The sequence below is a fragment of the Macaca thibetana genome, chromosome 1 (assembly GCF_024542745.1).
Source record: "Macaca thibetana thibetana isolate TM-01 chromosome 1, ASM2454274v1, whole genome shotgun sequence".
In the NCBI taxonomy this organism is placed as follows: Eukaryota; Metazoa; Chordata; class Mammalia; order Primates; family Cercopithecidae; genus Macaca; species Macaca thibetana.
This window is the reverse complement of record NC_065578.1, coordinates 178,126,907-178,142,791: the sequence shown is the minus strand read 5'-3', so window position 1 is coordinate 178,142,791 and position 15,885 is coordinate 178,126,907. Positions and strand designations below refer to the sequence as shown.

The 15,885-nt window shown below is 34.9% G+C and overlaps 1 protein-coding gene across 5 annotated transcripts in view; it reads right to left on the bottom strand.

The window, feature by feature from the left end:
• The window catches only part of TRMT1L (tRNA methyltransferase 1 like), a 40,373-nt gene that overhangs the window by 22,689 nt on the left and 1,799 nt on the right, over positions 1–15,885 (bottom strand). For 3 of the 5 annotated variants that reach the window (XM_050765660.1, XM_050765678.1, XM_050765652.1), the window contains exons 2-7: positions 11,854–11,964; positions 10,418–10,531; positions 6,601–6,665; positions 4,839–4,968; positions 3,303–3,426; positions 2,750–2,829 (exon numbers count right to left, since the gene is read on the bottom strand). In XM_050765660.1, coding sequence (XP_050621617.1) covers positions 2,750–2,829; positions 3,303–3,426; positions 4,839–4,968; positions 6,601–6,657 — 391 coding nt within the window. In that variant the 5' untranslated portion in view covers positions 6,658–6,665; positions 10,418–10,531; positions 11,854–11,964. Of the gene's footprint in view, positions 1–2,749; positions 2,830–3,302; positions 3,427–4,838; positions 4,969–6,600; positions 6,666–10,417; positions 10,532–11,853; positions 11,965–14,693; positions 15,809–15,885 lie in introns of those variants that run through there. The other 2 variants (XM_050765669.1, XM_050765688.1) reach the window with 2 other exon arrangements.

The following is a 15,885-nucleotide window of genomic DNA, read 5'->3' as shown; positions in this document are numbered from 1 at the left end:
TGCATAACACTGTTGTGAATTAAAAAAAAAAAAAAAAAAAAAAGTTGTGGCCGGGTGTGATGGCTCACACATGTAATCTCTGCACTTTGGGAGGCTGAGGCGGGTGGATCACTTGAGTCCAGGAGTTTGAGACCAGTGTGGGCAACATAGCAAAACCCTATCTCTACAGAAAAATACAAAAATTAGCTGGGCATGGTGGTGCACGCTTGTGGTCCCAGCTACTTTCTGGAGGCTGAGGTGGGAGGATCACCCAAGCCTAGGAGGTCCAGACTGCAGTGAGCTGACATGGTGCCAAGATCCTATCTCAAAGCTGAGACCGTATCTCAAAAACAGAACAAAACCAAAAAACCAAATTTGTAAGCAAATGATTAGGAAGAATTTCTAATCATCTAAAAGGAAGACCAAAAGTGCCCCTTTTCACAGTTTTTCCCTATCTACTAAAGTCATAAGGGACATTCATTACACAATGAGAGATGGCAACATAAGTCCAGCCAACACAGATGGCAACATAAGTCCAGCCAACACAGATTAGTAAACCCCTTATGTATTGGAAATACTGACCATCTTCTCCATACACATGTCTCATAAATGGAAAAATACCATGTGTTATGGACTTCATATATATGTATTTTTCATATTTTCACAACACGCTTGTGAGGTAAGTTCTCACATCCTCATTTTAGGAATGGCAAAACATGCACAATGACTGCTCCAGACCTGATCTAAGTTTACAAAGGCACATTAAAAGAAGAGGCTGGAAATATATTCCTTAGATATTAGCTTTAATGACTTCAGATTTATAAAAGAGTAAAGAGCTGGGTGCGGTGGCTCACGCCTGTAATCCCAGCACTTTGGGAGGCCGAGGCAGGTGGATCACCTGAAGTCAGGAGTTTGAGACCAGCTTGGCCAACATGGCGAAGTCCTGTCTCTATTAAAAATACAAAAATCAACCAGGCGTGGTGGTAGGTGCCTGTAATCTCAGCTACTTGGGAAACTGAGGCAGGAGAAGTGCTTGAACCCGGGAGGCAGAGGTTGCAGCGAGCCGAGATAGATGGCACCACTGCACTCCAGCCTGGGTGACAGAGTGAAACTCTTGTCTCAAAAGAGTAAAGTAAAAGGATATGGTGAAAAATACTGAGAAATAAATTTGGACAAGCAGGTTAGGATCAGATATGGAAGATATTAAATGTAGTCTGAGAACTTTGGAGTCTAGGCAATAAAGATGAATGACTTTTTTGATTGGTAAGTAACAATGTGGTGCTTCAGAGGAATAGCTGTTCAGCAGTAACAGGCAAGACAAATTGGAAGAGAGAAATGACTGGAAACAAGGGTACTATATAGAGGCTACTGAAATACGCTTGCTATGAAATCATTAAATTGGTGGATATGGAATGGAAAATGTGAGTTATAATGGAAAAGAAAAATTAGAACAGACCTGGTGGCTGAGTAGATATGAGAAGAGTAACAGGAAAACAAGGAGTAAAAACATGATTCAAATTTCAAATCCAAGTGACTTGGGAAATAATCAGAAAAATCACCTCATCACTTTTACCACATTTATACTGAGACAGTACTAATGCTGATCATCACGGTGGCGGCAGGAGTCTCCTCTTTCAATAGATGAGCAAACTGAGGCACAATTTCCTGTGGTCATACAATTATCAAGTGATAAAGCTGGGATTTGAACTCAGGCAGTCTGGTTCTGCAGTCCATGCTTTTAACCACTACTTTTCCCTGAGGAGAGTTTAGGAAGGAGAGCTAACTAATGCTTTCACTCTTTTGTCACAAACTCCCCAAAAGTGTATTCCTATAATCTTTATGAAGAAAGACTTGGATTGGGTACAGAGGCTTTTTAGAAATTTTCTACTGTTTCTATTTTCTTTTCTCTACTATTAAGTCTTTTGAGAAAAATATTCTCAATGTTTAAAATTTCACTTTATTCTACTGTCTAAAGGCTAGGCAGTGATCATCACAACACAAAAAAGAGACACAACCAGACATCAGGTGCTGCCTGATTGCAGCAAACAAGTATTACTGCAAAACAAAAAACAAACAAAAAAACTGTATTTGAATCTAATCAAATGGCCAATTTACAAAAATACAGGAGATAGAAGAACATGTTATATGAACCACAACAATACAATCAGGAAAAATCTAGACTGCGGGAAACTCTATAGGTCAAAAGACATGTTAACTCAACAAATAATTATCACACACACAGAAAATGATAGAAGGAACCATAGATTTAAAAGAGACTTAGATATATCAAACAATTGAAATACAGTTTTTGTCTGCATTCTGACTTGATTTTTAAAACACATTATGAGATAATTGGGCATATCTAAACAATTTATATTAAAGAATTATTCTTAATTTTTTAAAGTATGATAGTATAGTGGTTTTATTTTTTAAAAATCTTTACCTTTTAGAGATTCAACTGAAATACAGATGAAACGATGTATCTGTTATTTGTTTCAAATTAATAGATATCAAAAGACTATGACATGAGGTATGAGGACAATGATAAAACGACTGAGCATGAACCACTAATTTTTGAAGTAAGCGATGGATACACAGGACTCACTTACTATACTCTTTAATATATATTTAAAATTTTTCACAATAAAAAATTAAAAATTTTGTCTTGGATCTTTAATTTTTTACATCACTGCCCATATACATTTTCTAAGAAAAGATACTGTAAAATCAAATAAATAAAATGTGGTTCCAAAAAAGTGTCCTCACTTACCAGTGGCTCCAAAAGCATCTAGACATTCCAAGGGTTTTCGTTCCTCAGCCAAAGCAGCCAATGTACAGAATATTAGCTGCCTAGAAGGAAATCATAATCTGAAATAACTTTACTTTACCATGCTTCACCATCATAGATTTTATTTCATTTAAGAATAGTGAATTGAAGTTCCTAGTTACTGTACAAACTATTTCAAAAGGAGACCTAAAAACATATTCCTAATTTAATACTATAAGAACTAAAAATATGTGAAATTAAACTATGAATCTAGTTGGATTTTATTAATAAGTATTTATTTATTCATAAACAAAACTTGCTCACAAAAGTACCAGCTTGTTCAGTAATTATATAAAGTTAGACCTATTTTATTCTCTAATAAAGACATTGGCTTGATAGAAAAAAAGAAACAATCCTTCTGTGAAAAATGTTAAGATAGATGATTTTTATTCTGCACCTAGTTCTAAATTTTAACATATTAGAACATAAAGGTTAAGAGAAGGTACATTTACAATAATTTGAAACATCCCATAACCCTATTTTCAATTTAGCTTACCGATTTAGTTTCATTTTGGGATTAAAATAGGAATCTGTTTTCTGAGGTATAGAATAGTTGGGACAAACTTGTACATCCGTGTCTGCCTCTTTCAAAATTTCCTTAGGCGGTTTAGCAGTGGAAGCTAAGACAGAAAAAAGAAAAGATTTCCAGGGCAACACAAAATAATTCCAAACAAAAGATTTCCAAGAAAATACAAAATAATTCTAAACATCTAAAACAATATACATTTTGAAAAATAACTTTATATTATTTTGTGTTAATGCAAACGGTTGGGCAGATGTAAAAAAACCAAAACCAAAGAACTGATTTATTCAGCACTCTCTGCAAAAGAGTAACACTCAGTTAAACATCTGATTAATGAAAGTTAATTTACTATCTTGACTGCCCAGCACATCAATACATGTGTATTATGATACCTAAGAACAATCACCCTAGGAAAGCACAAAATCCTAAAACACCTTTGTGTTTCATCAAACACTACATTGTTTGCTACATATATTTTACTATGGTGTAATTGTTAGAAAATGAGTATCTCCATATGGCTGCATTCCATTAGCTAGCAAGGCTTACTAAGAATCACTCTATTTCCTGAACATGGGAGACTTCAGAATATTTTCTCATAATGATTTCAAGTCACAAATTACATTGAAATGGCTATAATGAAAAAATGATTTTACATTTAATATGTTAGAATCGTTTCGCTATAAACTGATGAAATATTGATGTGTTTATATGCGTATATGTTTTAAATATTTAAGAAATGAGATATGTGCTGTGTCAGACAGTTGAGATCCTGTATGTTTGGATTTCTTGATAACATTACAGTCAGAATGTTAACTAAATGGCAACTATATATTTCTTTCTAAAATGCCAAATAATAGTATCTTTCCCTAGCACTGTGTTACATATCCTTTTTTACCCAGTGAGGAGGTATGTCACATATCTCACAAGATCAGCCTTTCTCAATTTAGGTTCTGTGAGAAAATCAAGCTTTATAGAAATTAATTCAGTGACTATTTTTTTTTTCAGTTCTTAAAGGAATGGTACATAGTGCCATTCTAGACATAGAGAAGTTACTCATTACATATAATACATGCTTTGGGCCATTAGTGCTTAATTTAATTCTTGAGAAGGGATCTCTAAGTAGTAACAAGCTATTAATAATTTCATGTCACTAATAGTCTTTATTTCACTGTATCTTTTTTCCTAGTGTTTTCTAACAATACATACATGACAGTTAAGGGTATAAAAGCTGTCACTGGGAAGACAATTCTATAATCTTTCATTAAAATATCTATAGTCACTTGAGTGTCACTTACTTTTTCTACACCATTTATTAAATATATATGTTGAGAATGTTAAAATGTTTTTGGAGACCTTACAGAAAGAAACCAAAATCTGATGTAATGGACTAGTGAATTAAATCATTTGGTTAAATCAGCATTATTTTATCTGCCTGATGTCTGAAAATAATAACTGGACCATTATTTAAGGATTTACATATTAATATGTTAATAAGATTGCTCAACTTACCTGCAATATAACTAGATTTAGTCTCTCCTTTATTCATATGGCGCCTAACATGTCCTAGCATATCAGTTCTTCTGGTGATTGTTGCTGAACAAATGATACAATGATAATGGGCTCCCATTTTACTGGATATCTATCAAACAGAGTATTTAATTTAAATAAGTTACTAAGACAATGAAATAGAAGTATAAGTTTACAAATTTAAGTATATTAGTGTCTTGGATTTAATGGTATAGAAGATAATTTTAATTTTGCCATGTGACTTTGAAAGGATCTTAACTTCCTTACCTGTATTTATATATACTTTTAAACCTTACTTTACAATAGGCCAGAAATTTAATTTCCTAGCTTTCCCCATTCATTCCAATCAGAAAATAATTGTACTTTCTATAAGTTGCATTTAAAAATGGCATAATATTAGGAGTGGTGTGCTGGTAAATGTTTATTAACTGGCTCTCCAGGAAAATAAAGCCCCGATTTGTAGTATTTGTAGATTTCTGTGGCATAAATACTCTGCCATAGCCAATTTCAAACTACAACTCTCAGAGATTTTAAGCTATCAGTGTAACATCACTGAATGTGAATTTAGGAAGAGATGTGCATTATTATACCATTACAGAGCACTGCCACCCAGCAGACATAATAGATGTAAATAACTGTAAGTGCACAGATAATATTAAAATGCAGCAGAACAATGATAAAGGTAAACATTCATTATCTTTGTTTTTTAATATAACTCATTCATTTCTAGGCTTATATAACTTGATTTTTAATGGTGGCCATACTAAACCACCAGCTTGAAAGATTTCTGAAAATTTGAGCCAGCTCCAGTACCCCACTGAATGTTAAGAGACATAATTAGAAGCGTACTTTTCTAAGTAAAAAATTTCTCACTTCATAATTTCTCCTTTAGCTGAGAACAAAAAGACTGCTTCAACGGCTCTTTCCTAGTTTTGATGCCTTTTACTCTTAGTGCTGCTAACTCCTTTTTACTTGGGACCTTACAGCAAATAGAAAACCGTCAAGTACATTACCCAAGGTTCTTTACGGTACTGTGATTATCATATTCAAATATGTACTTGGACTAGGTTGATGGACCAGAATCTATTTTGACTACTACTTTCAGAATATTTTCCTTTTTGTCAACACTATGCTGCTTTTAGTGACTCAAAATAAAATTTAATAATGAGAACTCATTACGTGAATATGCATTCAGGATAGTGTCACTAAAAAATTTTATAGTTTGTATTCCCCTTAGATCAAATCTACCCTAAAAATAAAACACACGTATTTTTTTAAAAAGTTACTAAGATTTCAGAAAGTTTCTTGATTCTCTAAGATTGAACTTAAAAGGAAGGATTTGGGGAAGATGAATGAAATCAAAACACACTAAGATATTTACTAAATCACCGAAATTGAAGCTTCTATTCCATGACCAAAATTTTAAGAGAAAAAACTACTCTCTAAATTTTCCATTCCAAAATTAGTAAATGAGTTAATTTTCATTTTGAACACAAAGGAGCAATTTATCTGACTTAAACTAAAAATTATAAAATGAGAACTTCAATATAGCAATTATTTTTTTCATACTATGACAGTTTCATACTATGATAGTTTTCTTATTACGATAATCTGAAAGGACTCAGACACAGAATTTTAGAGTAAACTACACTGCTGAACATACACATTTTAGTTCCACAGTAAGTAAAAATTACGCTTTCTTTAAAAAGGCCTAAATTTAAAAATAAATCTAATATCGGATCACCTGTTCTCCAATAATGTTTGGTTTCACTGGTCGACAAGGTAAGTGACAGATGCACATCCTGTAACCTAGAATAAAGAACAGCTGGTTATCATATCACTATTCATGAAATATTCAATTATCAAAAATTATAAGCAAGTTTTATTTGATAAGAATTGGAACTAACCTTATATTTGTAATGTCATAATTACTCAAATGAGATTGCTTTAGTTTATATAATTTTTATGCATGAGATACATGTCTCTGTATACATATTTACGTATATGTATCTATATACACAAATACAGAGAGATCCAGGTTTGAATTCTGGTTCCACCATGACTACTTGTTTTATCTTGGATTAGTCGTTTAGTGTCTTTGGGACTCAGCTTTATCCTATTCTCTGCCACCTTGACTTTTTTTAGGCTTCATCTTTGCCTCATGCTATTGATATATTTGCCATTATACAGACCCTTCTTCATCTATGACATGGTACTATCTTGGTTTTCTTCCCAACCTTCTTCATCTTCTTTACAGGTCCTCTTCCTTCTCTCATGCCCAAAAATGTAGATATTCCACAGGCTTGGGTGGCTAAGGGACTTTTTTCTCATTTCCTTGGCAACTTAAGCTCCTTTCACGATTCCAATTAAAGGAATCCCAAATTATAGCTCTAGTTACTGATTCACTCCTAAGAGCCAGATCCCTATTTCCAATTGCCTATTAAGGATATGTAACTGATTATCTAGTCAGCATCTCAAAACCTACCTGTCAAGACTAAACTGATAATTTATCCCACATCAGGTCTCTTTACTTTTTTTAAATGATAATGCCTTACAGTTGCTCTTAACTCAAAGCCTGTAAGTCATCTCTAACGCCTTTTTTCTTATACCTCAGATCAGATCATTTCTTACTTGTATATGCTGAAGTGCTCCAAGATTTAGTCCTGGATGACTTCTTTTTTCCATCAATATGTACTTTTAGTTACTTATCTGATCTTATGGCTTTAAATATCATCTGCTTTCTGGCAACTCCCAAATGCGTATCTTTTGCCCCATATTCTTCCTGAACTCCAGATTCATATAACCTATGGGCTACCTGACATCTCCACTTAGATGCATCCCATCCTTTAAATTCCACAATTTCTGGTTCTGGCCTTCTTTCCCACACTTGATCCTAATGCACTCTTCTCCAGCTCAGTAAAGGCCAACTCCATTTCTCTACTTGCTCAAGTCCCAAACCCAAGCATTCTTGGCTCGTTCTCTCACACCTCACATCCATTCCTTCAGCAGATCTTGTTGTTTCTACCTTCAATTATTTGTCAACCACTTTGAAACCTGCTCACCGAGACAAAAAACTATCATATCTTCACCATCTACCAGATCAATACCATGTGAAAGAACCCAACAGCCTAATGTACATGAGAGAACCACATCCATAAGTAAGTAAAGAAATACCACAAGAAAATATTTAAGAAAAGAGAAAAACTTGGAGGAGGGAGACCAAACCTAAAGGCTAAACAATGACCTAAGTGAGGCCGGGGGCGGTGGCTCGTGCCTGTAAACCCAGCACTTTGGGGGGCTGGGGTGGGCGGATCACAAGGTCAGGAGTTTGAGACCAGCCTGACCAACATGGTGAAACCCCATCTCTACTAAATATACAAAAATTAGCCGGGTGTGGTGACACATGCCTGTAATCCCAGCTACTCAGGAGGCTGAGGCAGGAGAATCGCTTGAACCCGGGAGGCGGAGGTAGCGGTGAGTCGAGATTGCACCACTGCACTCCAGTCTGGGCAACAGAGCGAGACTCCATCTCAAAAAAACCCCACAAAAAACAAACAAACAAAAAACACAATAATCTAAGTAAAGAATATGAAAGAGATCCTTTTAATTGAAATGAGAGCTTTTTTTTTCCATAAGAAGTCAGTATGGTTTATCATACATTCTTTATTTTCTTTTTTGAGACGAAGTCTCGCTCTGTCGCCCAGGCTGGAGTGCAGTGGCTGGATCTCAGCTCACTGCAAGCCTCACCTCCTGGGTTTACACCATTCTCCTGCCTCAGCCTCCCGAGTAGCTGGGACTACAGGCGCCCGCCACCTCGCCCGGCTAGTTTTTTGTATTTTTTAGTAGAGACGGGGTTTCACCGCATTAGCCAGGATGGTCTCGATCTCCTGACCTTGTGATCCGCCCGTCTTGGCCTCCCAAAGTGCTGGGATTACAGGCTTGAGCGACCGTGCCCGGCCGGTTTATCATACATTCTTATATAGAATTAAACTTAAAAGACAGGATGGCCCCTAAATTAGTATCTAATTCCCCTTTCCCTAAATAACTAGGGATAATCTGTTTAGCAGTACTACTAACAAAATAGTTCCAGCATAGTTCTGACTTCTTTTCTGGGTGTCTCTTACTAGCTGCTTTATCAAGGCTGGTTGACACTCCAACCATACTTTACAATTTCTGTGCTCACATAATCATGCACAAATATAAACGTATGTTTAAGATTGATACTTAGGTTTCTTTTGAGGGTGGGACTTTTTGTTTTATCCAAATGGAATATTATAACACCTTCCCTATATATTGCTGTTTTCATTAGTAGTTGACCATGGAAATACTTCTAAGTTACCTGGTATATATCTAATATACTCATTTCAATGGTTACATAATATTTCATGGTATGTACCCATAATTTATTCAATCATCTCTTTTAATTCTAAGTTTTTGTTACTAATATTGTAATGAATATCCTTCTACATTTATCCGTGCCTGTTGATCCTTTTACTTCTTCATCTTTTTTTTTTGTTAAGAAACAGTGTCTCACTCTGTTGCACAGGCTGGAGTACAGTGGCACAACTATGGCACTGCAGACTCAAGCTTCTGGATTCAAGCAACCCTACCACCTGAGCCTCTCTAGCAGTTGCGACTACAAGCACAGGCCACCTCGCCTGGCTAATTTTTTTACTTTTTATAGAGACAGGGTCTTACTGTGTTGCTCAGGCTGGTCTTGAACTTATGGCCTCAAGTGATCTTCCCGCCTCAGCCTCGCAAAGTGCTGAGATTATAGGTATGAGCCACTGTGTCCAACCTCAATTCTTTTACTTCTAAGGCACTCCTAGCAGAGGAACTGAGTGGTGGATGGATATGTGTATTTTTAATTTTAAAAGATGTTGTCAGATCTTTTCCCAAAAATGCTATAATAATTCACATAATTCACTTAGGAAGCCCTTTAACTTGAAAAGTTCTCGTTTTCTGTCCTTTGATTTTATTCTTTTCATGATGAGTCATCTTGTTCAACTTATTCCCTCAAATTGTGTCATTTTTATCATGATATAACTGATATATTTGTTTCTGTTTCCATTTATCTGAAGTAGAAAATGGCTAAGATTTCTGAATTATCTTGTATCCCACCACCATTCTGAATTCTCTTAACTCTAGTAGATTTTTTTAAGCCATCAGCAGAAAAAGAGATATTATCTTGTATTTTCCAATATTCATACAAATTATTTTATTTTCTTGTTTTACTATGTACTATACCTTCCAAAATATGTGTAAAATAAAAGGAAAACTTATTAAAACATTGTTCAAGAAGCAAAATGGACTCCCAGGGCCAGAGTACTCAGTATACAACAGATGCATAATAAATGTTTGCTGAACTAAACTGTGTCATATAGATCTCTACTGCCTATAAAGCTATATGGTGTTTTATTAAATACATTAGAAATGAGGGCATTAAACCCCTCACATTTTAAACTGAAAATATTTGATTATAGTCATGATAAAATGCCAAAACTGGTAATAAATGTTGAATTTCATATATATTACTTCTTTGCCAGCACAAAAATACTAACCTTCAAATTCAACTGAGACTTTCCAGTGTAAATTCTGGAGGTGACGACGAAGCTTATGGCTATTACAAGCTCTGAATTTTTCCTTAGGGCACAATGGACAAGCCTGTCTGTTGCCTTAAAAAGAAAAAAGAATCAGTAAACCACAGAATATTCTAGTTATTAATGCCTGGATTCAGCTACAAAGAGGTTAATGGGGTCTCCCCTGCCTACTTCTTAAAGTCTTTGTTAACTTCAGGGAGAAGTCATTACTCTTGACCCAGGAGATAGTTCACAGTAATTGTTGTAGCACATGATCAGTGGTTGTTTTTTCACCCTAAAATTTTCCTCTCTGTGGCTAGCTGATGTGTTTGTTGTTACTGGGAACAAAGAGGTTGAAGAAGTGATGAACTGTATGATATCCTTCTGGCCAAATTTTCTGCCACTGAGAGCATCACTCTGTATTTTGGACAGCTGAAAGGACAGCAGTTACACTCCCAAAAGGACAGGAATTGGACAAAGAGCAAAAGTATCTGCTGTGGTATTCCTCTACTAAACTGGCAGCAACAAAAACAGTTAATATGTGGAGTTAGAAAAATGGAAGAAGGAAGTGGAAGGAATAGATGGGATCTGATATAACTGCTGTTCTGAGACTGGGCGCATAGTTACAGTCACCGTATCCATTACTGAATTTACAAGTTCTTCCTTGTTTATTAACATATTCTCAAAAAGATTATGTATCATCAAAATGTCTAATTAGAAATATAATGTATATCAAAAACTTTGATAGTATAGATGAAAGAATTATATTTCAAATTCAGGTTTAAAGCAATAAAATATACAGCAAGAATCAATAACAACACATTTAGTAATTTTTTTCTTTTTATTCTTATCATACCTCTCAGCTCATATTAATAATTTTTAACCCAACAAATATCTTTCACATATAGTGTAATACAGTGTATGTACAATTTTTATTTTTACACTGCCTACTTCAAAAAAACCAAGCAGTCAGTGATCTTGAGGATGCAAACCAAGCACTGAGGACAGTAGAGCAGAAAGAGAGCAGTGTGGGGCACCGATAACGCGCGACTCTCGCACGAGCCCTAAATTGCCTATCTTGGGACTTCATTTACCTGGCAGAATATAAACCTTTTAAGACACTGTTTTTTGGGACCTCTGTTACTTGTAGCCAAATGCAATTCCTAAGTTGCTGAATAGACAGCCCTTAGACATCTGTGAAACTGTAATTGTCTCGAGGAGTTGTAAAATAACTTATTTCCATAGCAACTCTGCACATAAGCGGCTGCCAATTTCCTAAATAAAAAACTGTATTTTACCACTGTTCTAGTTTAGTAAGAATAAACAAGTCTACTCTTATCAAACTTATTTTCATGAATGCAAAGATGATAAATTACTAGAAATTATGAAAAAAAAAAAAACCCCAAACATGGAAATACCTGCATCAAGATTATCTGAGTTCAATGAGCTGGTAGAGTCAAAATTTCCTTCAGTTACAAAAGCTAACTTCTCTAGATCAGCAAGCTGCCTTTGAATTGAGATGTGTCTCTCTGGAAAAAAAAAAATGAGAAGATTATGCTTTAACAGTTTGTATTCTAGTTCCATTTTTATTGATCACGTCGTATAGAAGTTTATTTTCTATAACACAGTGTTATGGACCTAGATGGGGAATACTGCCACAACTTGGTTTATAAAATAACAAGTGTGCTTCAGAATGAAAAGTTGGGGGGAAACCCCATTGCATAAATTTAGTTTGAAAATTTTATCTAATTGGTCAAAATAATTCTATGAAAAATGTTTCTCTCCTATGCAAAATACTGAAGAAGGAAACGTAAGCCATGTTTTCTATCTTCAAAGAACTTTCAATCAGGTGGGAAAAGGCAATATGTCAACTTCTATCATATGAGATAGGATGAAATGAACACTAGATGTAGTATGATGCAGGCATACAGAAGAAGGAATAATTAATTTTAACAAGTAACTCTGAGAATGTCTTTACTGAAGTGCCACTTGACTGAGACTTCAGGTATGAATAGAATTTCAGTAAGTAGAGATTTGCTAACTGGCCTCATAAACTGAAGTAACCTCATGAGCAAATGCATGTGGTATAAAATATACAACCATGCCACCCCACCCTTGGTTGGAATGTGGTATATTTGGGGGGATGGAGTCAGTAGAAATATGTGCAGCCAAAGATGCAGTACAGACCAAGGAAAGCATAAATTCTATGCAAGTTAGTTTGAACTTTATTCTTCAGGTAATGGTAAGTCTCTGCAGGTTTCTGAGGAAGTGAATTGTATAATCTGAATGAGTTTCAGGAGGTTTTCTCTGCCAGTAACACCAAAGATCAGTAACAGAGAAAATCAGCAATGGGAAGAAACAGAATAAAAGGTTAAAAAAGAAAAAAAAAAAAACAGTAACAGAACTTGGGATATGAGAAGTAAAGGTGAAGGATAAAATCAAAGATGATTCTAAGATTTTGAGTTTATGTGGTTGAGAATAATGGTACTATTAAGCAAACAAGATAGAAGAAACTCTTTTGGCAGAAAGGAAGAGGAAAAGAGAAAGGAAAATGTAGTTTTTGACATAGTGTGTTCGATGTACTACTGGAACAGTATTCCAGTAATAATGTACAATAGGCAGCTGGTGATTTGTTTTTGGAGCTCAGGAGGGATTCTGGAGATATAAATCGTAAGTAACATGTTAGGTGAAACTATGAGAATAAATAAGAAAGCCTAAGAAGAAAAGTGTGAAAAATACGAGAAAAAGCCACGACCCAGTCTTACCCAGTTATGACTGATTTCAAACAACTAGGCTATGTAAAATTAATTTTAAAACATGATTTATATTTTAATTCTAATGCATTTCAGATTTCTCAATCATTACATATTTGTCCCACTAATGCACTTTCAGGTTTCTCAAGCATTACACACTCTCCAAATTAAAATGCTTGTAAATTTGGAAATAACATGCATAAGTCTAAAATATGTTTAACATGTTCTGATTGGAGTGGGTAAGGGATACATTTCTCAATGTTGCTGAACCCGCTACTGATTATTATACATAGATAAAATCTGGTAGTGAGGTATGAGAGATGTAGATATTTATAAGAAAAATTAAGTAGAAGGAATCAGAAAAGTAGATTCAGAAAGAATAAATGGTAAGGGGAGTCAAGATAATGCAGAAGCCAAGGGAGAAGAGTCTATAAACACAAAACGTTCAACAAAGTATCACAAACAGTTGTAGAGATCAAGAAAGCAAGTCTGGTGACCTTTGAAAAAGCAGGTTCAGTGAGGCGTTTCGGAGTAGAAACAGAATTGGAAGGGGAAATAAAATACAGAAAATTAGGTTTTTCTTTTTTAGAGAAGTTTGATGGTATAAAAAAGGAAATGAGTGAGACTGTAACTTGCTTTTTTTAAGTACGGGGAACCTGAATATATGTGCATTCCAAGGGAAAGGAACAATTACAAAGTGGGGACTGAATATATATTAAGATTAGGAGAAACTGATAGGTAAAGAGCCCAAGGAGACAGGAGATGGTGGGATAAACCACAGAGCCCTCTAACATTATGTTATTAGGTTATACAATTTAAAACCTTGAGACTTTAAAATTCAATTCTTGATATTAGCATCTTCTTGCCTACTTCTCTCTGAGCTTCACTATCAGTTCGTTTACCCATTTGTATAATTTGTGTCCTTGTTCACTTTCCCCACAAATAAGCAACAGGAAGACAAGGCCTATTCCTTGCTCATCTTTCTGATGGCCAAGTGCCCAATGCAGTAACTTGCAGATAGGCGGCACTAAAGTTTGTTAAACAAGAAGTTAAAAAAATCGTTAGACTTTTTGGATGCAGTAGCACACTGTGTCAATAATTTTGGAATCCAATTCAGCACTATCAGACATTCCTGCTCAAATTTATTAAAAGGTAATTTTTTATATGATTATTATTTAGAGATGGTGTCTTGCTCTGTCACCCAGCCTCCATGGAATGTAGTGGCTCAATCATAGCTCACTGCAGCCTCAAACTCCTGGGCTCAAGCAATACTCCTGCCTCAGCCTCCTGAGAATCTGGGGGTATAGGCTTGTGCCTGGTTATTCACTTTATTTTTAAAGGAGCAACAAACAATATTGGTTAATTTTTTATATTAGATACTGGTCAAATGAGTTATAATGAGATATAATTTCTATAAACAGGTAAAACTTTTTCATCTTTCATAAAAATCTTTTGCTAGGTCAGACAGTAACATTCCAGAAATGAACCCGTGTGTACAAACTAACCTATCTAATTTGTAACCATAAAGGCTTTCGGTTCCAGAGTTCAAAGATCTGTGTATGTGAGACAAGATAAACAGCAATCAATAAAGACGTGCCTATTGAAATTATTCTATTAAATAACACAAAATAAGGGAAAGGAGTTTGGTTAAGTTAGAAAACTAAAAATCCTGTGGTCCACTACCGAAGAAACTCTTGAACATCTAAAAATTCATGATATGCCTATAAACATCTCTGAAATCACCTTCTGGTTTAAGATAATACGTATCAGACAATCTGTATGCAAAATACTCAATCTGCTTTTTGTAACACACTATTAATCCAGAAGTCAACAGGCAAACCTCTTGTTAAATTAGATGTCTCCAACATGCAAGGAGGGTCTTTTACAACTTGTATTACTTTTTCCTCAATTTTCAATTCTATTTCAGATAGGTTATCTTCATCTTACCTAGTTATGACTGATTTCAAAGGACTAATTAGACCAACTAAAAATAATTTTTAAAATGTGATTAATACATGTATTAGTTCAAATGCATTTCAGACTTTTCAATCATTACATATTTGTCCTACTAATGCATTTTCAGTTTCCCATATGGTATGCATTCCTCAAATTACATATTTGTAAATTTTGGAATATACAGATAAGTCTTTACTATGTTTAACGTATTTTTGATGGTGGGGAGGTGGAGAATGCATGCATTTCCTAAAGCTGCTGAACCACTTCTGACTAATATAAACAAATACAACCTGGAAGTGAGGTAGGAGGCTACTTAGGAGAGTAGAACCCCCACAGCTCCCCATGCCTCCCCCATCCCTACCCACTGTAGTTGAAGAAACAACTGGCTTTATTTTGTACCTACAAGCTCTGATCTTATATGATGAGAAGGGGCTTACCTCAAGCATCCTGGCTTTTCTTTCCTGTGATTAGACCTAGTCTGAAATCTATAACAATTTGTATGTTGTTTCAACACTGCAAAATAATCCTATCTATATCCAATGTTTTATAAATATTAAACTCAAAACTGGCCTAGAAGTAGGAAAAATAATGAATTAAAGATTATTTTAAATTCCAATTCAGAAAGCACATAAAGGTCAATTTATGACCACAAACTAAATGTTAAAAGAACTTACATTAAGTCTTTCTTAGACCTTACATTTAAAAATTTTAGAAGATCCTTAAGAAAGTGTTACTCATCAA